Source organism: Euprymna scolopes, chromosome 31, assembly GCF_053919585.1.
Source record: "Euprymna scolopes isolate OS-2025 chromosome 31, ASM5391958v1, whole genome shotgun sequence".
Lineage (NCBI taxonomy): Eukaryota > Metazoa > Mollusca > Cephalopoda > Sepiida > Sepiolidae > Euprymna > Euprymna scolopes.
In genome coordinates this window covers 32,896,158-32,923,101 of record NC_136512.1, presented here as the reverse complement: position 1 = coordinate 32,923,101, position 26,944 = coordinate 32,896,158, and the positions used below count along the sequence as shown (strand labels likewise).

Here is a 26,944-nt window from a genome sequence, read left to right as displayed (position 1 = left end):
GCTTAAATATGATATTTTAATTTGTCCAGATTTAAAAGTAGCCCAGAAAATGTACTAGAGAGGAGGAACATTCTTTTATTGTTTAAATTACCTGTAGTGTTATAAAAGATGTTCTCCATTGACATCTATGCATTCTGGACTACTTTTAAGTGGGCCACTTAATCTGAAAAAAAAAATGATTAGAGAAACATTAGAGAGATCAGGCTACTTGTAAGTGTGCCATCCTGTATAAGTCACTGTGTGTTACCTATATTGAGGGGATCTGATTTGGGTTTCAAATACTATATTATTTTGAATCTTTAGTCAGGGTTTACTTGTAAAGGGAATTACTCTCATGCCAGGTTGTCCTGACAAACCCCTGTACAGAGAAACGTTAGACACTGGAGAACAGTGTCTAGTAGGCATTCAAGTTCTCTTTTTTGTTCATAGTCGATTTTCTCTTGTTTTATGTTTAGGCTCAAAACATCCACGAAAAAAATTTGGATTTTGCAGCAATTGGTTGAATGAGATTGAAATCGGAACAGAAGTTCCTTGTTTTATACGACAGTGAGTATTCATCATCATGTTTCCATCGCAATTTGTTTCTATCTATCTATCTATATAATTTAACTTACGTGTAGTGTTATAAAAGATGCTGGAAGTTCTCCCCGTTCACATCTATGCATTTCTGGGCACGTTTAATACCGTTTGCAGATACTGCCTGTAGATCTCTGGTGATTCTCCTAATAGCGTTAGTAATGTTTTCCTTTAGTTGGTCTAGATTGTGAGGATTATTTGAATAAACTTTTTGTTTTTAAAGTACCCCAAAGATAAAAATCACATGATGACAAGTCCGGGGAACGTAATGGCCATAACTCTTTGCTTATTGTTCTCTCTTCCGTAAACATGTCATAAACTCGTGTCAGTGATCTGTGAGACGTGTGGTATGTAGCGCCATCTTGTTGGAAAAAGAATTGCAGTTTGTAATGTGATGTGTGTTGGTCATTAAACTGTTCCAAGATGTGTAGATAAACGTCAGTGTTCACAGTTGATTAAAAAAAAAAAAATTAGGCCGACTAATTGATAAGAGAAAGATTAGAGAGATCAGGCTACTTTTTAAGTGGTCCATCCTATATTATAGTCGTGATTTCAAAAGTAAAAAAAAAAAAAAAAGTATTTAGGTGCCATCAGCTTGAATTGAAACCGAAAGCAAAACTATAGCATTCAAAGCTGGTGACGTTACCACTGTACCAACGTGACACGCATATGAATTGATTAAAAATAAACTAAGATGAATATACAAAATGTATAACGATTTTTTCAATTTTGACCCCTTAAAAACTATTTTAACCGGCTAAGGACCCATAAAAGAATGGTCCATAAAAAAAAAAATCCAACCATTTGAGGCCCCTAGCGCCGCTCTGCGATTTTTAGTTTCGGAGAGATAGAGTTTGAAAATATGGAGACAGACAGACAGACCTAGTGAGTTTTATAAATTAGATTATACTAAAACTCTAAATTTACCTGTCATCATCTCAAATTTTAACGTCATGACATCATTTCTAGCAAACTTTTATGTTATTTCAACATAAAACAAAAGTTAAAAAACATTTAGTGTGAATTTATTTTTATGTTTTTAACTACGAAGAAAAGAGGAGACATTTAGTTTAGTAGTACTCTGAAAGCATCCTGTTTTTGTTTTTTTTTATTGTTTTTATTTTAATTAAAAAAAAAACTATTTTTTTTCACTAATCACTTTCTTTTTTTCAAGGAGGAGGGTGCTTAGAAGATTGGTTACAGCACTGCTCTGGAGATCTTCTTAATTACAAAATATCCTTGATAGAGCCATAATCTAAAGTGCTTAATGTTCTGGGGAGAGCAGGTAGTACCCCAAAAGTGAATTTTTTTTTTCACTCTTCACAAAACAAGGGATTTCTCTTCTTGAAGAGAGAAAAACTTCATATATTTATCTTTTTATATACGTGTGACCCGACAGGGTACGGGACAACCATGGAGAACTTTGCTGATGGGTTGAGAGGCAGCCGGTCTCTTGGGTGGTCCTTTTGGCACGAATTCAGGAGATTTCGCATTGTTGAATTTAACAGGATGATGATGATGATGGTGGTGGTGGTGATGGAAGAAAAGGGTAGAAATGGTTTCCTGGTAGGTGGTCAATGATTCCCCCACAAGATAGATAGTTGAAAGGTTCAAGTAGACACCATAAATATATATTTCCCAAGCAGTGAAAATTTGGCACTTGTGTTTTAATTGAGGGGCCTCCAGAGAATCAGGCAAGTAATAGCCTTTAGATGGTCAGTTAAGTTGTAATCGACCATTAAGGCCCATGAAAAAAGCATTCCACGACTGGTGATAAATGAAAGACAAAAGAAAAAAATGTTTCTTGCAAGATAGATTAGTTCTCATAAATTGGACTTTAAGGAATATGACATCTGATAGTGAACCCATAAAAGTCGCCAATCCATGGGGCATGGATATTTATTGCTTTTACTGAAATAATAATTCAGTTTTGTCGTTTGAAATAAGGAGAGGAAGAAGGGGCTCGTTAAAACCAAAAACCTTTTTTTTTTCTCTTTGATAATTTTAAAGGTCGTTTTTTTTTATTTCTTTTTTTCTTGTGCGTTCAGAGGTCGGTGGGAAATACTTGAACCTCCCCCACCCCTCCACCTTTGGGAAGTGGAATGTTACTGGACTCAGTGAAGGGGTCGGCTCCGATTCGCTGGTGACCGTTTGGGACCTGTATCGAAAAGGCGGAGTTACAACCAACCAATTCCAATATAACGGAGACATCTGAAGCAGAGAACACACACACTCCCATGCGACTCCGGCGACCCCCCCCCCTCCCATTGCAACATGGTTAAGACGCACCTCTTTTTTCTTTTCTAAATTGATCTTTTTCTCAAGTGTAAACTGACGCTAACAGATGAAGAACTTTGTTAACGAACGAATGACAGTCTCCTAGAATTTGTGCAAGTGATTAATGCCTTGTGTACGTATTATTTGTAACATTTAATGCAATAATTATTCTACGTTATGAAAAAAGTTAATCCTCGACATTTTTTTTTTTTTTTGCTGTTGTTTGGAAGCGCAGTCTGTTTTCAGATCGGCCCCGTTTTGGAAGGCGGACCAAGATTGGAGACAAGTAAGCGAACCACTGCGACGGGGACAAATCCTACCACTGGACGGAGACAAAAGGTGATGCCACAGGGATTGGAGTCAGTTGTACCTTTCTTTCAAGCCTGTGCATATGTTCTGGCCCTGTAGGGGGGGGGGTCACATACGTTGTCAGTAGGGCTATGACAACAGCATATTCTTATCATTATTTTGACTCTCAAGTATATATCCGACACAGTTACACAACCAAGAACCACATCACTCTATATAAAAGCATATAAGATATCAACGGATACACACTCGAGAGTCAAAATAATGAAAAGAATATGCTGTTGTCCCAGCCCTAGTTATCACGTTTCAAATACATTTATAATTTTATGTACATTATCACCTTTCGCATATTTATGTTCATACACGTTTTCACCTTTCACTGATATTTTATGTTTGTATGTAAATCAGTTTTCAATCGTACACTTATGATCGTGCATACATTATCAGCTTTCGGGTATTCATATATCCGTACATACGTTATCAGTTTTCACACACATTTTAACAATTTACAATTAAACCAAGTCTGAATTTTACAGCAAAATTATCTTCAAAAATAAAAAAACAAAGCATGCACACATATGTATATTAAAGTTCAAATTAAAGTTCAATTCACAATTTTAGAAAACAAATGTTCTTTTATTTTCTCATAAGAGTAAAAGACCACGTGTTTTCAAAAAAAATTTTTTTTTTGACGTACGTTATCACTAGGGCTATGACAACAGCATATTCTTTTCATGGTTTTTGACTCTCGAGTATATATCTAACACAGTTAGACACAATTAATCAACCGAGAACCAATGGACATATACCTTAAGAATCAAAACAAGGAAAAGAATATGATGTTGTCATAGCTCGAGTGGATTTATTTGCTTCCCCACTCAGCAAATTAGGCACAAGGCCATTCTTTAACGTGGAGAGTGAAGGATAGTGACAATTGGTATGAAGGGTTTCCCCTACATTGACCAATAACTAATTGCTACAAGGGCAATGGTCTTACATGTGGGGTTGCCCCCACATATAGTCTTTGAGATTCATGCCCGGCCCCTGCAGGGCCTGGGCAAAACCTCAGTTGTCATAGCTCTAGTTCTCACCTACCACATACATTTATAATCATACATACACTATCACCTTTCACACAAATTCCTACTAATTTGCATATTCCTTTACAAAACAAACTTTTATTAATATATTGTTCATTTTTTTTTGTTTTCTAATTAGATGATTAGTTTCATTTCACTATTACACACAGTTCTATTTGTGCAAAGAAAGGAGGAGACATTTAGTTTAGTAGTACACTGGAGGCATCCTGTTTTGTTTTGTTTTGTTTTGTTTTGTTTTTTCTTTAAATTTTTTTTTCACTGATCACTTAAATAATTTCTCTTTTAATTGTGCATAATTGCATAGCATTTGCAGCTGCATTTGGAATAAATCTCTATCCCAGAACGGTCTCTACCAAACTCCTTTGTTAATTTTGGGCTTACATACTTGAATTTTATATATTGGGTATTCGAACCTGTAGAACAAAATCAATTTGATTTAAAACTGTAAAATCAGCTGCTAAAGGGTCAAAATTGAAAAACGTGGAACATGGCAGGGATGGTTTGATGTAATGTGTAAGCTCTACGTATGCGCAAGTATACATTTATATAACTAACAAACTTATTTTTAATGTTTTGATATGCATATGGACTTAGCTCAGATAATAAATAACACTAGAGAGCTATATGCTTTGGTTTTGACTCTAGCTGATCGCACTCAAGTCATATTTTTTTAACTTTTGAAATTACTATTATATGTTGGGTACAATATAATAACCAAGCAACGCCAGGCAGTGCGCTAATACATGTAGGTCTTCTCAGCTTACCTGTTCATTTACTTCTCACCCAAAGATGATTCCACGTGGAATTGAAAACGTTAGTGATATGTAGGGCTATGACAAGAGAATACTCTTTTCGTTATTTTGACTCTCTAGTATATATCAGTTAATATCTTATATATTTTCAGATAGAGTGATGTGGTTCTCGATTGATTAACTTTGTCGAATATATACTCGAGAGTCAAAACAATGATAAGAATATTCTCGTCGTAGCCCTAGTGTTATGTCAGAATATCAAAGCACATTAAACAGTAAAAAGAAAAAAAGGTACACAATGAGATAAAAAAAAAAAAAACTAGAAAAAAAAATAATGTTATAAAAAAGAAAACAAAACAAAACATACAAAAAAAAAAAAAAAAAAAACTTGTACTTACACTAACAATTATACGGTTAAAAATCTTTGGAGAGAGAAAAAAAAAAAAAAAAAAAAAAACTTCTGTTGATAAATATTTTTGCAAAAAAAAAAAAAAAAAAAAAAAAAAATTAAATACTAAATGAAACATATTTTCATTTTTCAAGATAGGTTTGTTTTTTTTTTGTTATTTTTGATTATTTGCATTTGTATTTTTTCCATTTTTTTTATTTTTTTTTTTATTAGTCTGCGTCTGTTACGACGGTCGGCTGACACCGATAATTGCCAGTCTCGCCCGATCCATGCTTGATAGGAATTCACGAGAATTCGGATCAAATTATGCAAGAGTACCGTAAAAAGAAATAGCAAATATTGTATTTTTACAAAAATAAAGAAAAACAAACAAAAACAAATGAAATTAAAATAAAATTACATTTTATTTTACTTAAAAAAAATTTTCTTTTAATTATTTTTTTTTTATTGATTTTTCATTCATTTTCTGTTATACATTTTACTAACTGCAGTTAAAAAGAATAAACTTTTTTTTTTTTTTTTTTTTTTTCGGGAGCCATATTTATACAATGTACATCGTCTAGATGAATCTAAGATTAAATCTTCATTTTTTTTTTTTTTTCTTAATCTTTTCTCTTCTGCAAATTGGTTGATATTCGGGTTTTGATTGCAGTCTAAACATTTCTTTTTTTCATTTTCTTTAAATAAGATATAACTAACAAAAAAAGAAAAAAAAAGATCAGAAAATATGTACACAGCATCAGGAAGGCCAAGGGAGATTTAATTCGGGATGATGAGGATAATTATTATAAATCTTCAATGGCTGATGCATTGTTTTTTTTGTTTTTTTTAATATTGAAAAAATATTTTTCTTTATATATTTTTTTTGTTGTTGTTTAAACACAGTTTTGAGTTTTTGTAACTTTCAAGTAAAAAAATACACAAAGGTTTCTTCCAAATATTTTTGGATCTTTTGAAAAAAAAAAAAAAAAATGTCAAGTTACATTATACATTGTTTGCATGCATTTCATATGGATGTCCATACATGCAATAAAAATAACTTCCTTCAAACATAATACAACAAAAATAATGGTGATAATAAAGCGGTTTACGTTCAGCAAAAAATCTTATTTCGCAGAATTTATTGTTAAAACGGAAAACATAAAAAGCTAGGGGATTATTGCAGTGAAGTGGATACTGGATCAGACCGACAACTCATTTGTGCCTTGTTAGGAATGATGAAAACCTTCACATGCTCCCTTAAATGAATAATTGCATTGGAAAAATTTTACTATTTATTTTATTAGGTCTCTAAATAAATAATCTAGCTATATTATTAGGTTTCTAAAGTCGATAATCTAGCTATATTATTAGGTTTCTAAGTCGATAATCTAGCTATATTATTAGGTCTCTAAGTAGATAATCTAGCTATATTATTAGGTCTCTAAGTAGATAATCTAGCTATATTATTAGGTCAGTAGATAATCTAGCTATATTATTAGGTCTCTAAGTCGATAATCTAGCTATATTAGGTCTCTAAGTAGATAATCTAGCTATATTATTAGGTCTAAGTCGATAATCTAGCTATATTATTAGGTCTCTAAGTCGATAATCTAGCTATATTATTAGGTCTCTGTCGATAATCTAGCTATATTATTAGGTCTCTATCGATAATCTAGCTATATTATTAGGTCTCTAAGTAGATAATCTAGCTATATTATTAGGTCTCTGTCGATAATCTAGCTATATTATTAGGTCTCTAAGTAGATAATCTAGCTATATTATTAAGTCTCTAAATAAATAATCTAGCTATTTATATCATTAGCTCTCTAAATAAATGATATTACCTTGTATTTTACTAGGTTTATAAATTAATAAAATTTTTATAGTAAAATTAACAAAGGCCTTAAATTTATATAATTTTAATATTTATTACTGAAATCTTAAAAATTAATATGATTTTAGTATTTATTTTAATGCAGCCTTTACATTAAGTTTTCATATTTACTTCAAAAGATGCTAGAAAAAATCATTTACCCTACCCCATTCCCCAAACTACCCTTGCACATAAAACTAATTACATTAGCATTTCAATTCGGGTCAAGTTCGAGAAACAAAGAATTTGTTTATAAATATTTTCTGTTAAAAACAATTTCTACATAATGGACAAGATTTTGTTTAAAAAAAAAAATTTTTTTTTTTTTTAATATAATATTAGAACAAAATCAATTATTTTTTTTTTTATTCAATATTGTTTCTCTTTGAATTTTTTTTTTTTTTTGCAAATTAATTCAACTTTCTTTTTTTTTTTAGTTATCATTTCGGGAAAATAGTCTGGAAAAAAAATTATTTCGGGAAATCTTCAGATTTTTTTTTTTAAATAATTTTTTTTTTTTTTTTTTTATAAATATTTCCATATCAACAAGTGTCTATATTCCCTGGACTATTATCCAGGTTGGATTACGTTAAGAGGTTACTTAGTTTACAGGGGGTGGGGACGAACAAAATAACCTCATCAAGTAAAGGTGGTAAAAAAATAATGACATTTATTACAAAAAAAAAATTTTTTTTGTAATAGATGTAGAAACAATTTTTTTTTTTTTTAATATTAAAGCAAAAGAAATGCTGAAAAAATTAGTTAAAAAACTTTCAGACAAGAAAATCATACAATTAAGATCAAAATGAAAGAAAAACTTTTTTAGCCATGAAAAAAAATAAAATGCTGAAATAAAATATATTGAAAACGGGGAAAAAAGTTGAAGATATAAAAAAAAAAAATTCTAATTATAAGAAAAATTCGTCTTTGATAATTTTTTTCCAGATTTAATTTAATTTTTTTTTGTTTTTTTTTTTCAGAAGATATTGTTAAGAAATCATTTTTATCTCGTTTTCTTAAAAACATTTTTTTTTTTTTCCAAATTTAATCTCGGGTGTTTTAGTGATGAAGATTAGCAGAGTTTTTTCTTTTTTTTTGTTTGTTTTTTTTTCTTTTCCTCATCTTAATTAACCCATCAGTGCCCAGACACAGTTTTTAAAAGCAGAAAGATAATTAACCCATTTACAGCAACCTCTGTATTTTTTCAGAAATATCTGCAGTTAATCATAAAGATTGGAGTGCATTTTAAATATTACACCTATTTGTTTGATGTACATTGGCTACATTAATGTCTCGGTTTCAGTATACTGTGAAAATTTAGAGTGGAAGGACACGAATCAGTTTCAACTATTATTCAACCAAAATTCTTTTGGTAAGTTGTTCTTATAATCACCCCCACATTTATTTATATATGTATGTATATAAACTAACATATAAAAAAAAATAAAAATTAACCTAGATTCAAAACAGGTCAAGACACTAGATATCTACACTAAATAGCACACACACACACACAAAGGAACGGGTCAACCAGAGGTCAACTGGACCTTTGTCCTGTAAGTGCCTGCTCATTGGCTGATTAGGAAGGGTGCAGTGGATACTAGAAAGCTGATTGGCTAACTAAAAACTCAATAGAAGAACGCGAGACAACCACAAAATTCTTGCATAAGCCTGAAAAATCCTAGAGTGGATGAAACGTGGAATATTCAGTGTAGCTTAATCGCCATATACATTTTATAACTTACTACACATTTATTTATATAGATAGTATAAATGCTCTAATAATTGTTTTTTATTTTTTATTAACATGCAAATTGCATGTCATCATGCACACTAATAAGTTTCCATCCAAGTAGTCGGACATATAACAGATCTCACTATATACCTCCAAGAAAGTCTATCATGAGAATCAGATGCAAAGAGCTTCCAGTCTACGTGATCTCTCCACAGCAATTCCTTCTAAGGCAATTTAGGTTGGCTTCTCTCCTAATCTACCCAAGACTTCCAAATCTTGAGCTATGTTGATGGCACGACTCGTGTTCATAATGAAGCTGTTTTTTTTTTTTGTCTCTATTAATGACATTAACATCCATGATGCGAAGCTGTTCAAACATATCTTGCAACCGTACAGTTATAACATCTAGCTTTACACTGCAAATTCATCTAATCATTGCCTCATTGGTCAAAGCAGACTTGCAAAGGTCAGGTTTCACTTGCATGAAGCAACGCATTGCACAGATAGGAGCTATGTGCATGACCATGAGTTTTACCAGTGAGATGAGTCGTTCATGGAACTTATTCCAAGCAGTTTTACCAACTTGTTTTGGTGGTCAGTTCACAGGCCTTTCACAAGTTGATAGCAAAATGAGGCTACCAATTCCAATGCATCAGGACTAGCTTGGGCACTTGCCCATGGTCTACCATCAAGCGGACAACCTTGTTCTTGACACGTTGCACATTTAAAACCATCCACCCTATAAAATCAAGTAAATCTTTAAAAATCATTTTAGTATCAATCTCATCATCATCGTTCAGGACACTTCACCACCGAATCTACACATTCTCCAGTTCTCTTGATCTCAGATGACCGTTTGCAGGTCCCAAACACTTTCCAATCGTGTGTCCTGTAGCAGGTTGTCAATGTAGGTCATTCTTCTTCTACCACAGTTTGGGTGTCCATCTGTTGGTATCCCGAACCGTGGTAGAAGAAGAATGACCTAGATTGACAACCTGCTACAGGACACAGGATTTGAAAGTGTTTGCGACCTGCAAATAATATTGTAATTAGAAAAGATTTTTGGATAATAAATTAACCCATTAATTCCTACTGTCCTATAAATAGGACACATAATAATTTCATGTTAAAATTTATAAGAGAGTATATAATAATACTGCTTACTACATAATTACTTTGAGGGGGGGGGGATAAAATTCAACTTTGTTTTTTTGTGAACTTTGCTAAAATTCTATTTGTTTGATGATGCTTGAACTTATCTAAATAAGTCTCACATTTGTAAACCACTAACTTATTGCCAAAAATGCAATGTAACTGTGTGTGAACTACTTCGCTCCTTAAGTTAATGTATAAATTTTATCTTGAATGCATAGTCATTTTTCATTTTTAAAATATATCACAGTGTTCTAGTCATAGGAACATTTGGATTTCGCTTTCTAATTAAAATGAATAACTTTTTCGGCGTTTCTACACTATTGGGGCGAGATTTCGAAAATCGTAACATTGAATTTCACCTGAAAACAGTGGTATTTATGTATTCCTTGTATTTTTAAAATGCTTATATTCAAAAATTACGAAAATCGATAAGGTAGAAAATTTTTTATTAAAGAAAATAGAATTTGAAAAACGCAATCATGTATGGACCTGAGGAAACTGAATGAGTACAATATTTATTATTTTTGCTCAAATAAAATCTTTTTTTTTTTTTTTTTCCTGCAATATCCAGTTGATACATAAAAAAAAAAAAAAAATGCTTCATTGTCAATTCACCAATTGCACAAAAAATGTATATATGTTGTTTTTACGTTATTTAATTTTTAGGCGGACAGTTATTTTTATATTAAACAATTATGAAAAAATTTTAACTGAAAACCAGACTCAGAAACACTGTATATATTTTATGTTTATTTTGTTATTGGTTTTGCCTTAGTCACATTAAAAATTTGAAGTTACTTCCCTTAATTATGGTTGCGTTTCGTTTCATTTTATAAAAACAAAGATGGCAGCAATTTTTCACCTGATAACACGATTAAAATTGTTTTTTTGTTTAATAATTTAGTAATATTCAGGTAATTTCGACTGCATAATTGGGAAGCTATCATTGTAACTTATTAGAATTGACAAATAAATCAGTTGAAATATTTTTTTATCTGAAAACTCCATTTATCGACTACAAAATCTCGTTAAAATAGTGTAGAAGCACCATTTTTTCTTTTCAATTTGTGCATCGTAATCCATTCTTAGTCATCACACAAAGTTCAACTCAATAATAATAAAAAACAAAAATTAGGTACTCTGGGACTTTAATAGCCTAAAGAAAAAACATTTGGGCACTAATGGGTTGAAAAAAATAAAAACAAACATAATTTTCATAATTAAAATCCTTTTTGTTGTTGTTGTTGTTCTTGTTGTTAAATAAATATATGAGCAATTAATCTTTTCTTTTTTTTTTTTTATCAACCCCAAATTATGAATCACAATTGAAATCTAACCAATCAATAATTTTTTTTCAAGAAAAAAAACAAAACATTTTCACAAAAATAAACAATTTGTTATATAAGAACACAGGAAGGAGTGCTATAAATGAAAACAATCTATTTTCTTTCTTTTTTTTTTTTTTAATAATTTTTTTTCTTACTAGGCAGACTTGGCTCACTGCTACATCCACAAATGGGAGACTCATTTTCAAATTATTTTTTATGTTCGTACACTAAAATGATTTTTGTTTTTAAAAAGTTAAAAAAAAAAAAATAAAAAAATAAAAACAATACTGTTTACAGTTATGTATAGATTGATTTTGTGTTCTGATTAATATTTGTCTGTGTAAATGTTAACATTTTGGAGCCTAAGAGAAAGAAAAAAGGTTGTTCCAGACTTGACTTTCAACTCATGGTGGCCTGTGCATACATGCTATAGTACAGAAACACCTTTTATTTCATTTTATTTTTTGTGCTGTTTTAAAGCATATCAACCATTAATGAGTCATTTAATGTCAAATCAAATGTTGGATAAAGTGGATTATTTATTTTACTTAAATATAGTTTAAGTTAAATTCTGCTGAAGAGCTAGTTATTTAATGACGTTTTGTTCAGGTTACTAATTTTTTTTTTTTTAAATTGATTTATCAACCCATTTAGAGCTTTTTAATGTCCACTCCAGTCATTTTAATACATATATGTATACACACACATCACACACGACATAATTACATTGAATTAATAAAGACCAGTATGTCTGTTAATCAATGATTAGCCTGGCCAGTACCAGATGAGTGACAATTTGCGAATACAATAAGCTGTATGTATTGCGCTGTGACATAGAAATTTCTAGATTAGTACCAGGGGATACATTTAAAACCACTGAGAGAGATGCACTCTCAGCCTTCATTAAAACATGCATCTAGGAGAAGAAAAATTCTGGTGTAAAATGTGAGTTCTGCTCTGTCTTACGGAAATCATTTGCACTGATCAAGGTTAGCAATGGTCGGTCGTACACAAAGTTTTCACCAGTATAAACAAATCATCTGTGTGAATTTTGGACAACTTAACTGCCTGAACGTCATACTTTGGGATTTGACAAGAGAGCCCATATATATATTATATGCGCAATGGTGTCGTATCAAACCGGGAGACCTAGAGGGACATGCTATGGACAGACCAAAATGGCGAGGCTCAACTCACAAGGCAGCTACCAACTTTGAAGAGGCTCGTAGCCAGAAACTCATTGCTGCCAGAGAGAGACACCACAGAGCAGCTTCAGCGGTGATCACAACTGACTTTCAGTGCCCCCAATGTTCTAGACTATGTGCCTCTAGACTGGGGCTACAGAGCCCCCTCCGTGTGCACAGATGAGATGCAGAACACAAATGTAATCATCGGATCTGATGGACAACCACCATATATAGAGAGAGAGAAAGAGAGAGGTTGGTTGGTTGGTTGTTTTTGTTTTACGGCATATCAACCTTTTTCAGGTTATTTAATGCTGAATCTAGTTATTTTCAGGAACGATTTTTAATGGAGTATTTTTTTTTTTTTTTTTAAGTCAGATTCTATTTAACCCATAGTTGGGACCCTAACAGGTACTACCACTCCGGGTCAGAGTGGACCTGGGAGCAATGGCAATTAAAGGGTGGCTCCACACTCCCTAAGGCCCGCAAGATGGGGCCTCACCATCGGATATAGTTTTAGGTCATATCCAGGACCAGAGAGAGAGAGAGAGAGAGAGAGAAAGAGAGAGAGAAAGAGAGAGAGAGAGAGATTTTTTTTTTTTTTTTTTAAATATTTATGGATTTTGCTTTTATTATTTATTTAGGATGAAAGAAAAGTTTCATGTTATTTTGAGGGCAGATTCTATTTAATCCATAGAATGAACTCTGACAGATACACCCACTCTATGCCAGAGTGGACCTGGGAGCAATGGTAATAAAGGAGCAGCACCACACCCTCTAACACTGTTTTATTCACGCAATATATCAGCTAAAAAAAAAAAAAAAAAATAGCTATGGTAACTAGTTTTTAAGAATGGCTATTTTGCATTTAATTGATTTTCATTTCACCTTGACGTTGGCATAGAACAGTCGATTAAAAATTCCAGATATCTGCAGTCATAACAACATCTAATCTTATATAGAAAAGGCAAAATGTGTGTATGTGCGTGTTTTTGTATGTCTCGACACGTCGGAACATTTTAAGTCTCGGTCTCTTGGATGACAAATATGAAAAAATTGGCCAAAAACATGAATTCCTTCACCCTCAACTGAACACATGCAATTCTCTATCTACATAAAAGCCAAGTACGTCCAAGGATGGAATACTGCTGCCATATCTGGGCAGGAGCTGCTAAAAACAGCCTATCCTGCCTTGACAGAGTACAAAATAGACTTTGTGGCTTAGTGGGGGATGCCCTTTTCTCTTCCCTGCAACCTCTCTCCCACAGAAGAGACGTTGCGAGCCTATCCTTGTTTTATCGTTATTTCCATGGCAGGTGCTCGTCTGAACTGCTTCCCACCTGACTACAACTTAGATGTCTTCAAGTCCAACGTTAACAAATTCCTAATGAACCGCCCCCTTAAGTAAACACTTCATCAAATCTCCACACTAACGTACTGTACTTGCAATAACCCTTATCCCTGAGTGGCTTCCGGGCCTTGATAAGTGGTGACCACCGTGTAAAAAAAAAAAAAAAAAAAAAAAAAAAACACTCACAAGGAGGTGTTGGTTTTTGCGTCAACATTTTCGCAAGTCATGGCCTCCTTTCGGTTGACTACCCTTAATTCCAACGTTTGCGACTTCTGGTTTCATGATGGATGCATCAGCTAAGAAGTTAGGCTTTTTTTTTTAACCTTCTTTTCCTCCTTCGCTTTATGGGTTCGAGCCTGCCTACCTACTACCACTTCTTTTATTTATTTATTTTTTTTTAACACCTCGTGCTGCCTACTATCGTTTTGATTCGCTCCGCCCACTTCTCCACATACCCGGGCACCCCCGCTACTACCACCTTTTTGTTTTGTTTTAACACCTCTCTCGGTCCTGGATATGACCTTAAACTATATCCGATGGTGAGGCCCCAGCTTGTGGGCTTTGGGGAGTATGAAGCCACTCCTTAATTGCCATTGCTCCCAGGTCCACTCTGACTCGGAGTGGTAGTACCTGTTAGGGTCCTAACTATAGGTTAAATAAAAATCGACTTGAAAAAAAAAAAAAAATATATATATATATATATATATTCTATTAAAAAATTTTGGTATTAAATAACCTGAAAAGGGTTGATATGCCGAAAAACAAAAACAACCAACCAACACCTCTCTCCACCCAGGCTACCTACTGTTATTTTTATTTCCCCCCCCCACCCCTACACCACTAGATGCTAGTCTATTATATAAAAGAGAAAATATGTGTTAGTTTGTATGTGTGTATGTCTGTTTGTATGCTGCTATGAAGTAGGCTGTTCTACCTTTATCAGGAATAATGGACTTACCCAGAGATTATCAATTTTGTTACATCTAAACAGTGATATAGTGATTTGTGGTAGTTATGGTCCCAGAATCATGATGTATATAACACACTTCCGTTAATACACTTTCTGTTAATTTTGGCCTGCAAGGTTACAACAGATAACTTTAAATTTGTGATCACACCAAATTTTTTTTACAATCAATTATTTAAAAAGATTTCATTACTTTGGTTTCTTTTTATAGTATTTTTTCGTTAAGCATTTTCCAATATGATTTTTAATTGAAATATTATAGAAACTTATTTTGATTTAAAATAGCATAAAATTCAACCACTATCAACAGTTTACCCCACTCTCTATCTGTGCCTAAACTTAAACGTAGATTCTATGAACGCAGTTTCTTTCTTAGAACTGCCCGCCTGTAGAACACTGTTCCACTGGCCTGCTTCCCAGCCAACTATAGCATGGTAGCCTTGTTTAACCATCCCCTTAAATAATCAAACTGTACCCAACTAACACCATTAACGACTACTACACTACCACCTTACATTCATTAACCCTTATCCTCGAATGGCCTTCAGACCTTGATAAGTGGTGACTCCCTTGTAAAAAAAAAATAAAATAAAATAATTTATTTAACTTATTTTTTTAACTTGTATAATTTGCCTAATGTTAACTTTAAAAACAACTTTATTTTTGTTTATAAATTAGTTGAGAGTTTTTGAAGTTAAAAGTGAAGAAAAATGTTTTGAAAATATTTCTTTTAAGGTTTTATTTTATCCGCTTGAACATTTGAGTTAGAAATTTACTTAAAACAAGTTAAACTTGAAAGATGAGAAAAAAAATCCAAATTTCTGAAACAACGTTGTGATATGACGATAGCCATTATTGAGTATGATTTGATTAGCAATTAAGATTCACCCCAAACTTTTGTCAAATATTTTTGGAGCCTGCACAATTTCAATCTATACATAAGGATATACAGTATTGATGAAGAAAAAGGAAAATAAAATACAAACACGTTTTCAAGGTGATTTGGACAAAACAATAAAATTACAAATTCTGGACAACTGATTTTTTTTTTTTTTTTTTTTTTTTAACATTTTCTAGCATTTTTTTTTTAAACGTTTTCATTCTAGCATCTTTTAAAAAAAATTTTTTCTTAAAAAAAACAAAAATATATTTGATGATTTTACAATTTGCAAATGAGTGAAAAGAGAAAGTGTAAAAAAAGAGAATGAAAAGACAGAGAGAAAAGATAAAGAAAGATGAAAAGACAGAAAAGATAAAGAAAGATGAGAAAGAGAAAGATGAAAAAAAGAGAGAAAGATGAAAAAAGAGAAAGAAAGATGAGAAAAAAGAAAGAGAGATGAGAAAAGAGAAAGAAAGAAAGACATAAAAATGACAAAAAAGAGAGAGTGGACAAACAGAGAGAGAGAGAGAGAGAGAGAGAGAGAGAGAGAGAGAAGAGAGAGATAGAAAAAAACAGAAAGACGGAGGAAAAATAGAGAAAAAAGAAGGAAAAGAGAGAGATAGAGAAAAACAGAGAGAGGGGGAAAATAGAGAGAGAAAAAAGGAAGAAAAAGAGAAAACAGAGAGAGATAGAGAGTAAAAAAGGAAAAATAGGTAGATGAGCAAAGTTTCCTTTCTTTTGCGAATAGTAACAACAGGATGAAAGATGTTACAACTCCTGCGTTCACTTCTTTTCAAATCTGTTACACTCGGATCTTTAAAGAATTTAAGATAGCAACTTACAAATTTTCTTTGTGACAAGAAACACAGCAATGGTCAAAACAAAGAAAATTCCACAATTATTGAATTCAGAAATCTTTGATCCACGAGTTATTAAGATTGTGTTCAGTTTTGTCATGTATTCCTTGTTCTGTGAAGGTTTGAGCAAAGACTGGTCTCTTTTTAGACGCATTCTAGAATTCTTATTCGGTGAATATTATGCAGTCTTGTCGGGAGTTTTCAAACATTTGTTTTTCATTTGCCAGCGGTCAAATGAATTCTTGGTGCTTGTCCACAATTCCCCCTATATTAGAAAACAAAAATAAAGAAAAATCTATATGATGTACGTACCCATGACAGAACGAAAATATTGTATCGCAGAAATCACATAAATTGATCACATCTTTATTTTTAAATAAGAAAATCAAATTCAATGGCTGAACAAAGAGCAACTATCTCATAATGCTATCTTTAAAAAAAAAAAAAAAAAAAGCAAGAAAGATAACTTGCAAGATTTTTGTTGTAATGCATATGAATTCCTACTAATCACTTAAAAATTATGTTATTTATAAAAATAAAACTAATTGATCAATTTATATGATTTTTGGAATACAATATTTTCTTTCTGTCATGGGTGCATACATTACATTTTTTTTTAATATGGGGAAGTTCTGGACAAACACCAAATTCTTAGTTGTTGAGTTTATCATTATTATTCTCAGATAAATTCTGTTTGTTTTTTTTTTAAACTGTAACCCAAATTTGGCAACAGAAGATCTTACATATATTGGGATGTTACAGGATACAATCCAAAAAATTCCACTCATGGAAATGCGCATAAAATGCTTAAATAATTGATTTTGGATAAAAAATTTGGATAAAGCAGATATGAGAAAAATATTTTCTTCAGATATATTTCAGGTTTACAAGGAAAAATCATTGCCAGGAAAATTGGCGCTTCTATATTATATGAACAAAAAAATATTGAATATCAAGTAAAACAAATGGTACCTACGTAACTGTCATGTTGCAAATAGTAACATATCCAAAAATTATGGAAAACGATGGGGTAGAAAAATAATTATTAATAAAGAACTGTTTTCAGTAAAGTTCATATGGGGAAAAAATTCAAGCAAACATTTTGAATTACATTTATCACGACGCAAGCAACTTAATTATCTCCCCTGTTAACTCATCTCTTTTTTTTAGTAAGCATGATATGATTTTGCTTCCTTTCACAAATTTCTTTTTTTTCATTGATGATTATTTTTCTACCTGATCATTTTTCGTAATTTTTGGTTATGCTACTATTTGAGACCTGACAATTATGGAGGTATCATTTGCTTCACTTGAAATTCGATTTTTTTTTATTTGTATGATACAGAAGTGCCGGAAAATTAAAAGTTAAAGTCTAAAGCTGAGCTTTCTTTTCAATAATTTATGACGTTAAGAGTAATGATTACCCAGTTATCTTATACACTTTTTTGTTTTTTTTCTTTAACGAGATGTTTCTAAAATGTGTGCCAGAAATGATTAACTTGTTTTATTTTTATTTTTATTTTATTGCAAAAAAGATGGATTCTATTAACAATTCCATGGGTGGAATTTTTTAGGGTCACGCCATTACTTTTTTTTGTCACCCCCCCCCTTTTTAGGGGTTACACTATTACTTGGACATCTGATACAATTAATTGAACAAATTATTTTATCCATAGCTGGAGAGGGAGGGTAATTTAACTACAATAGATCAGAGATGGTTCTATACTGAGTAATGGTGTTCATTTGATCAATCCTACACATCCCCCCCTCCCCATCTATGCAATCATCTGTCAATAATTGTAATTCTGTTTCTATGTCATGTTCATAACTTTTTGTTGACATTGACAAATAGAAAAGTTATCTCCTCTTAGTACAGAATATCAACACAAGTTCATTTTGTGTGTGGGTGTGTGAAGCATCTAAAAAGTCATTAATTAACATTTCATTTTTTTTTTTTTTAGCGTTTTTATGACAAAGCATTCTTAGCATCACATCTGCTTTTGGACACACAATTACATCACAAAAAAAATATTCGCAACAATATCTTTTTTTGGTTTTGAAACTTTTTGTTCGGATTAGGATTGATAATTTGGATTATTTCAATTGTCCGGACTACCATTCTCACCATTGGTTGTTGTTTTCACGCTTTGTTTGAGTTCTTCAGGTAATTTTTTTTCAAACTTGGAAATATTTTGAACTCGGAAATCTATGACATTTCAAGCTGAACCCTTTATTTAATCAACAATTCAAAATAACCTGTGATGCAACAATAAAAAAAAAAACACATTAACAATCAGTTCTAAGTGATAAACTTCTACTTTTTATTTTAATACTAATAGATCAACGCTTATTAGAGTCCGAAGGCCACTTGAGGATGAGGGTTAATGAAGATTCTTTTTTTTTTTTCTTTACAAAAGAGTCACCAATCATTAAGGTCCAGAGGCCACTAGAGGAGAAGGGTTAATGAGTGTACAGTAGTCAATGGGACAATATTGTAGTAATAATTAATAGTGGAAATTTGGTAAATTGGATTACTTAAGGGGAGCGATGGCTCATCAAAAACTTGTTCATGTTGAACTGACAGTCATATGGAAAGCAGGGAAACGAAAGAGTTCCACAGGCGTGCAATTCTAAGAAAAAAAGCTTTGTTCATGGAATCTACATTTAGGTTTAGGCACAAATAAAGAGTGGGGGAAATTATTGATAGTGGTTTCAAATAGACAAGTATTAGTTAGCAATGAACACCTTTAAGAGGATTAGGTACAATGGGGTAAATGTTCAGAATTGGATCAAGTAGGCAACTTAATTGGATTAAGAATTGGATCAAGTAGGCAACTTAATTGGATTAAGAATTGGATCAAGTAGGCAACTTAATTGGATTAAGAATTGGATCAAGTAGGCAACTTAATTGGATTAAGAATTGGATCAAGTAGGCAACTTAATTGGATTAAGAATTGGATCAAGTAGGCAACTTAATTGGATTAAGAATTGGATCAAGTAGGCAACTTAATTGGATTAAGAATTGGATCAAGTAGGCAACTTAATTGGATTAAGAATTGGATCAAGTAGGCAACTTAATTGGATTAAGAATTGGATCAAGTAGGCAACTTAATTGGATTAAGAATTGGATCAAGTAGGCAACTTAATTGGATTAAGAATTGGATTAAGTAGGCAACTTAACAATTTTTAACACTGGCCTTATATACAATCACGTTGTACTTGGCTGGAAAGATCCAATCTTTACTACAGACCATAACTAAGGATAACATAATAATTAACACCTTTACCTGATCATGGCTGATGGAGTAAGAACAATCAACCCTCATGGATTAAATAAAGGGTTCAGTTGCAAATTCTATATAGGTTCCTGAGTTTGATATAACAGTTCAAAAAGATGCACCTGAAGAAGGTCGGAGGTTGCATGATGACAACATAGATGAGAATAGTAATCAAAATGAGACAATATCCTTTGGGATCAAGAGTATTTTCAGCATTCAGATTGTACTAGCAGTCGAAAGGGAATAATTTAACATTATACCATATCTGATGTCATTCAAACTGCACCCTTTTTCAAGCACAAACAAAACACACATTTTCAAATTGACCATCTCAGAATAAAAGCATTTTTTTTTTTTTTCAGACAAAAAAAATACGTTCAGAAAAAAAAAAAAAATAAAGCACAAAAAATGATTTTTTCATCATTGCTATAATGGATAATGTGTTATTCTGAAAATTGTTTATGGCAAAGTATGGACTTCTGTTGACATCAGCTGTGGTGTGATGATAAATCCGTTTGTTTCAACTGCCAACATAATTGTTGCCCTGGAGATTACAATGTCCCTCTTTTATTTGTGAAAAACAATTTGGATAAAGCGGATATGAGAAAAATATTTTCTTCTTCAAACAGAAAAAATTATTAAATACAGATTAGAAATTATTCCTGAAATGCAAAATAATGTTGAAACTGTCAAATCTTGTATACAAATCAGATCTTTGTCTTGCCAGGATTTTTTTTATTTTGCGCGGTCTTGTTTGGTTTTCTGTTTTTATGCTTATTTCTTTTTTTTTTTAATTTTTTCTGAATACAACATTAACAGGTAATTTATTTTTTTAATACTCGTGTGTGGAGGGGGGGGAGGTTTTATGCTTTTCCAACGTAAATGCGATGCCAAGAGAAGAAAGTGGAGTGATAACAGTTTCCTTTCTTGAGATCGTTTTTTATATAACGAGGAAGAAGACGTGGATCTTGCGAGTGGCATCACGGCAATAATGAAATGACAACATTCAATCTTTTTGTTCTAGCAGACAGTGTGGGACACAGACGTGTCTTGATGACATGTATAGTTGGGGTGGGAGCAAATTTAGGTACACACACACACAAAAAAAAAAAATTGGTTCACAAAAATATCTGAACCGCTAATTATTGTCGTATAGTGTTTACAAAAAATTTTGCGTAAGGCCAGAAAGTGACAATTAAAAATGGCAACAGAAATGCATGGAGAGAATTAGAGCAATGTAACACTTCGAGCACTTTTGTAGTTTTATTGTTTTTTACGGATAAATGTGTTTCTTAGTTGGATTTGTCAGTGAAAATAGAGAATCGACTTTCAACATATTCTTCCAAGTGTGCATTTTTGATTTATCTGTTTTGCAGCATAACAACCTCTTTCCCATCATCTTAATATAAGGATGCGGATGATATATGGTTGCAATTTTTCAACCGCTAATTTTATGTATTCACTTCTTTTTTTTTTTTTAGTTTTGTTGTAAGTCCTGTGTTCATGAAAATAGTGACCATATTCCAATTTGATTTGACATTTTGGCTAGGAGCAAAGTGTAGTATCTGTTCTGATACTACACTTCATCTTTTCTTTCTTTGATCGGTGAAGACGGAAACAATTTTTATTTTTTATCCAGAGTACCCATTTTTGAGCAGTTGGATTTTCCCCACATTAAACATCTACTTTGTGTTTAACTCTGCCCTGATGGGGAGGCAAGTAATTATGCCCATGTAACCCGATTACCTGTGACCACGCTACGATAAAACAACAGAAGCCAAGTACCTGATGTAAATAAGTTAAGCTCTGGGTGTGTCTGTGTGATACCGTCACGTAGCGTAGGAGGAGGAATCCAAAATGTTGTCTGTTGGTAGTTGTATGGTCGCATCAATCACCGATGATTTTCTTCTCAATCGAATCTACTCTCACTCGATTGCGACTCAAATCTCTCTCGGGGTACCTCCAGCCCACCAAGTGTCTCAACTTAGACACTGTCCTTAACTCATAACTGTCGTCAACCGTCGTAAACCCAAGACTGTCCCCAACTGTTCCTAATTGTCATAAACTGTTGCAAAATCACCCGTAAAATAACATATCCAGTCTTTTTGGTTCCATTCACTGACACACCTTGATCAACAATCCCATGTCAGCTTGCCTTTGTGTGTCTTTGTGATTCCCCTTTCTTTTCTTATACTTTTTCTTTCTCACTTCTCAACACTTGGGAGAAGGTGGACAATTAATTCTGAATCTCTGTAGCTGAGGAAGGGACACAGTGTCCTACTTGGAATCAACACTTGGGAAGGACAAATAAGATTCCAGACTTCTCGAAAGTCAGCAGGATCAACAATCTGACATGGCTGTCAGAGTTCTTTGGTGAAGGTGACGTCATACTAGCCGACTTCATCGCAGAAGGCTTCAAGTTGAACGCTGATGGCTACATTCTGAGCGAGGGTTGATCAAATAATTGTAGGTGGGTCACATGTGTGTCAGCAAGACTTACAACAACGGTCATACCAGCCAGATTATCTTGGCCTGGCTGTCAGAGAACTTCATTGACCAAAAATTGCACATAAATTACAACATGAATTGGAACAAATGAAGATATTGCAAAGGTTGCTGCAAAGAAGGTAGGCTTCCTCTACTATGTTAGAAAACTATTTGCACCTGCCAGTATCCAGAGAGCATCTTATATCTTTAAAAAGACATAATTCGCCCATGCATGGAGTATTGTGGTCACCTCTGAGCTGCTGCACCAACCCCTAGTCTTTTTCTTTTAGACAGGCTCCAAAATAGTCACCAATCTAATAGGTCCCACACTGTTAACCAAGCATCAACCCCTGTCTACTCCCCTCTGACTAAGTCAATAAGCAGTAAAACTGTAGAGATCCCTGGATACCAGAAGGCTTTCTATTTTAATAGTTTCTTCCATCGAATTGCTAGACTTTGGAATTCCCTCCCTGCTTCCCTGCCTGTACTAACATCCAGAAATTGAAATGTAATGTGAACAGCTATTTCACTGCTCAACTCCCTACATAATGTCCCTGTAGGCATGGTCCCAAATAGTAGCTTCTTACATCCAAGTGGCAATCTTCCTCGTTCGAGGTGAATAAGAGTCTCAAAAAAAAAAAAAAAAAAAAAAAAAACAACTAGTCTCCTAACTCATAACTTTCTCAACTTCTTTGTGTGAGGTACAGAAGTACAGCTGTAACACAAAGGACAAGCTAAAAGCCAGAATCAGCAATGGACAGAAGTCATGAGACAACGACGATGTGGTCAGTTCCCAGGTTGTCTCGAGGTTGTCATCAGAGTTGACTGAAATCGACAATGCGAGATATGAAGACAAGCTAACTCAACTTTAACGAATAAATTTAATAAAATATTTTCTCCCGGACACGCTTGGTGTTTCAGGTAATTTAGCCACGCACCATGTGCCACCTCTTGCAACAACTTCATAATGCACCTAAAAACCAGGTATTAGGAAGAATGGTACACTAAGGAAGACCTGACTTGAGTCTGTAAGAAGTGATTTGACTGTCTGTTGCTCACGCTGGAGTTCAGGACACTCGAAGCACTCAAAATACAAAAACTTGATGATGGTGGTAGTGGTGGCGGCGGTAATCTTGTGAACATGTGTAATTTACATTCTGTATTATTGTTCATATGCAGTTGAGTATAAGTCATAGTTTTAACCATAATAGGTGTATGGAAGTGAGTGGGCATGGGGTTATGGGTTTATACCTCTCCTAATGGTCAATAGACCTGAGAAGGTTGGAATCTGGCATTACTGATTCAATAGTCTGCTACAATATCCATTAGGTTTGTTATGCCACTCTTGTGTGTATTTGCACGTGTCTCATGTTTTTGTGCAGGTAGGGTGTAATACATGAAAAAAAGCAATTTTATATAAAAAAAAAAAATAGGAAAATAAAATAGAGGGGGAAAAAAGAAAAGAGAAAAAGAAAGAAAGAAGAAAGGAAGGGAAGAAAAAAGGGAAGAAAAAAAGAAAAAGGAAGAAAGAAAGAAAAAGAGGAAAAAAGAAAAAGGAACAAAAAGAGGAAGAAAGAAAGAAAAAGAGAAAAAGGAAGAGGAAGAAAAAGGGGGAAAGAAAAAAGGAAAAACAAAAACCAAAAGGAAAAAAGAGAGAAAAGAAAAATGAAAAAATACAGAAAAAAAAGGAAAATAAAAATGGAGAACAAAAAGAAAAGATTAAGAAAAGGAAAGTAAAAAGAAAAAGAAGAAAAATGAAGGATAATGGAAAATAAGAGAAAAGGAAAAAGGAAAAAAAAAAGGAAAAAAGGAAAAGGAAAAGAAAAAAGAGGAAAAGACGAAAGAAAAAAAAAAATGTTATTATTTATGAAATTTTGAAAACCCAAAATCAGTCTCCAAAATCTGGCACTGAAAGATCGAAGTAAAATGAAGATTTGATCATTGAAATAAATATATAAATAAAAAAGAAACATTTTTGTTCAAATTTTTTTTAAGATTGATTTTTAATTTATTGCTACAAATCGTTTCCGATAAAATCACAGTCGTGCAATGAATATTTTTTTAATTCTTAGGAATGCTAATAATTTTTTCCCAATTTTTTAGTAAATTTTTTGTAAAAATGATAACCCGCTTGTACAAATTGAACTTTGGAGAGAAGGTGATAGGAAAGCTACTAAAAACGTATTTAAACTTTTAAATTGAAAATTTGTTTTCTTACGTTGGATTTTCATATAAACAATTAAGTTAACATGATGGCTGTCAAAATGCACAGATTTGTATACAAAAAAGTTTCTCTTTGCAATGACATGCAAAAAATAAAAACAGAGAACACTGAACTTAAACACTATAATTAAATTACACATCCTAATTCTTCAGCTTTGTTTAATAAAATGATTTTAAAATTTAAATTTTTATAAAAACAAAATTTTCAATTATCAATTTTTGGCTGCCATCTTAAATCTTTATAAACAATAAATTTTTGGCTGCCATCTTTATAACCAATAAATAAATTTTTTATGAAAAAAGAAAAAAAAAACAAAACATTTTTACAGATTTAAAAAAAATTTTTTGCTTGCAATTTAAAATCCTCACGCACCCCTTTTCCTTTTTTTACTCAAATAGTAAAAAACCGCTTTATCCAATCATTTTCAACAATTTCCTTTTTTATTTTTTTTATTCTTTCTCATGAGAGAGCACAGGGATTTCTTTCTCCAATTAAATAAAATGGATCTGGCTCTCTTTCAGCCGAGATTCCACTCAAGACCATTAAAAAAGTAAATGGCCGCCAAGAAGTGTAGAAAAAAAAAAAACACTATTGGCACAGTGAGCAAAAAGTGGGTCACAGTTACCAGTATAAAAAAAACGTTCCAAGAACAGGATTCTTTGAAATTCAGTCAGTTTTCTTTGATTTGGCAACAGCAACTGCTTCTTTCAAGTCTTCAACAGCATCGTCGATGTCTTGACGTGTCGTCTCCCGACCCACAGACAAACGGATGGAACTCTTTGCAATCTCTTCAGGAATGCCTGACGCTAACAAGATGTCTGGGACGCTGAAAGAAAAATAACAAAGCATTTTTTAAAAAGAAAAGATAATTTAGGAAGTACATTAGCTGACTATAATCAAATATTTTTCTGTAATCTTTGAGTTACACATCCAGTGTTGCCTAATTAAGTATATTCAGAAATTTTTACCTGTTATTTTTAAACTGTCACATTTGCACATAAATATAAAAGCGAAAATGTATGTATGTATGTATGTATGTATGTACGCTTTTCCTCGATGTCCACAAAAGGCTTCTTTCAGAGAAGCGCTCGCTCGCTTCACAACTTCTTAAAACTTTTTATGTCATCTATAAATTGTAATATCTCACACTTAACCACGGAGCTCGCCTGTCTATTTAATTTTATTGACTTTCAAACGTTAATTATTCCACATTTCCTGCATCGGCACGCGTTACATTCGGTTTTCGGTATAAACAAAAAGCGAAACTCGACTCTAATCACAGGCCCAGAGCCAGTGGTCTCTAGAGAGCTAAGTAACGTTTGGTCAATGACTTCGTCATATCAGACGGTAGCTTTCATTTCGAGACGAGGGAGCGGGTTTTTAAAAACGATTTATTGACCTCATTAAAAACTGTCCCGCACAAAATGCTAACTGCTGAATACCTATCGCCGTCACGTCAATCAAAAACGCGCACCTGTTTTTTTTTTCACACTTTACTATTTTCCAACTGCGCGTCGTCAAGGCTTCGTTTTTTTTTTCATGGGCACCTGTTTTTTTTTTCACATTTTAGGCTTCGGGTTTTTTTTCACACACACCGAAAAACACCCGGGCAACGCCAGGTACCCCTCGCTAGTCTATAATATAAATCTCACCTGTCTGTATGTATGTATGTTTGTTTGTGGTCAAGGTCTGGTGTGGACGTGTGTTAAAAGCACACAGATGTCTTAGCATCATACTGTGCTTCTCCCAGACAAATCAACCCCATGTGCATGTCATGACCACTACCACGCAGACGGGGCTCTGATGAACAGCGAGTGTCCTGCGCCGTATAACTGCCTTGTGGGTCTTTGAACCAAAGGCTAAGGGTGAGGTAACCCTGACAGAAGCCTCCAGAGGAGCTTGGGCCCTGTCAGCTACGGCATACATGGCCCACCAGCGTGTGGAGTATGCTCTGGTGCCCAGCAACCTAAGTCCCAGTCATGGATCAAATGGCATGGTGGGTAGAGAGTGATCCCGTAAGCCGTGGTGAAGGCAACCTCTCTAGGAGATGGAAAACCCTGATAGAAAACCTGCGGCGACTGCTGCTTCCAATGATGTTGACTTGCTCTTCTTTTTGGTTCAATGTGGCAGTTGTGTAGAGGGTGGGATTTTCTCAGTGCTAAGTTTTTCCTCACTATAAAATGCTTCAAGCACAGGCATTACTTGATATGCAATGGAATA

The 26,944-nt window shown here is 33.2% G+C and overlaps 1 protein-coding gene and 1 long non-coding RNA gene across 2 annotated transcripts in view; one reads left to right on the top strand and one right to left on the bottom strand.

Moving 5' to 3' along the window:
* Nucleotides 1–5,923: 5,923 nt before the first annotated feature.
* Nucleotides 5,924–7,037, top strand: LOC145255681 (uncharacterized). The gene is made up of 2 exons (XR_013863891.1): nucleotides 5,924–6,875; nucleotides 6,935–7,037. It is a non-coding gene; the product is annotated as an uncharacterized LOC145255681 (long non-coding RNA).
* Nucleotides 7,038–8,303: 1,266 nt separating this feature from the next.
* Nucleotides 8,304–26,944, bottom strand: part of LOC145255680 (uncharacterized) — a 109,650-nt gene continuing 91,009 nt past the window's right edge. The window contains exon 18 of the mRNA XM_080114246.1: nucleotides 8,304–25,550. Coding sequence (XP_079970372.1) covers nucleotides 25,391–25,550 — 160 coding nt within the window. The 3' untranslated portion in view covers nucleotides 8,304–25,390. The remainder of the gene's footprint in view (nucleotides 25,551–26,944) is intronic.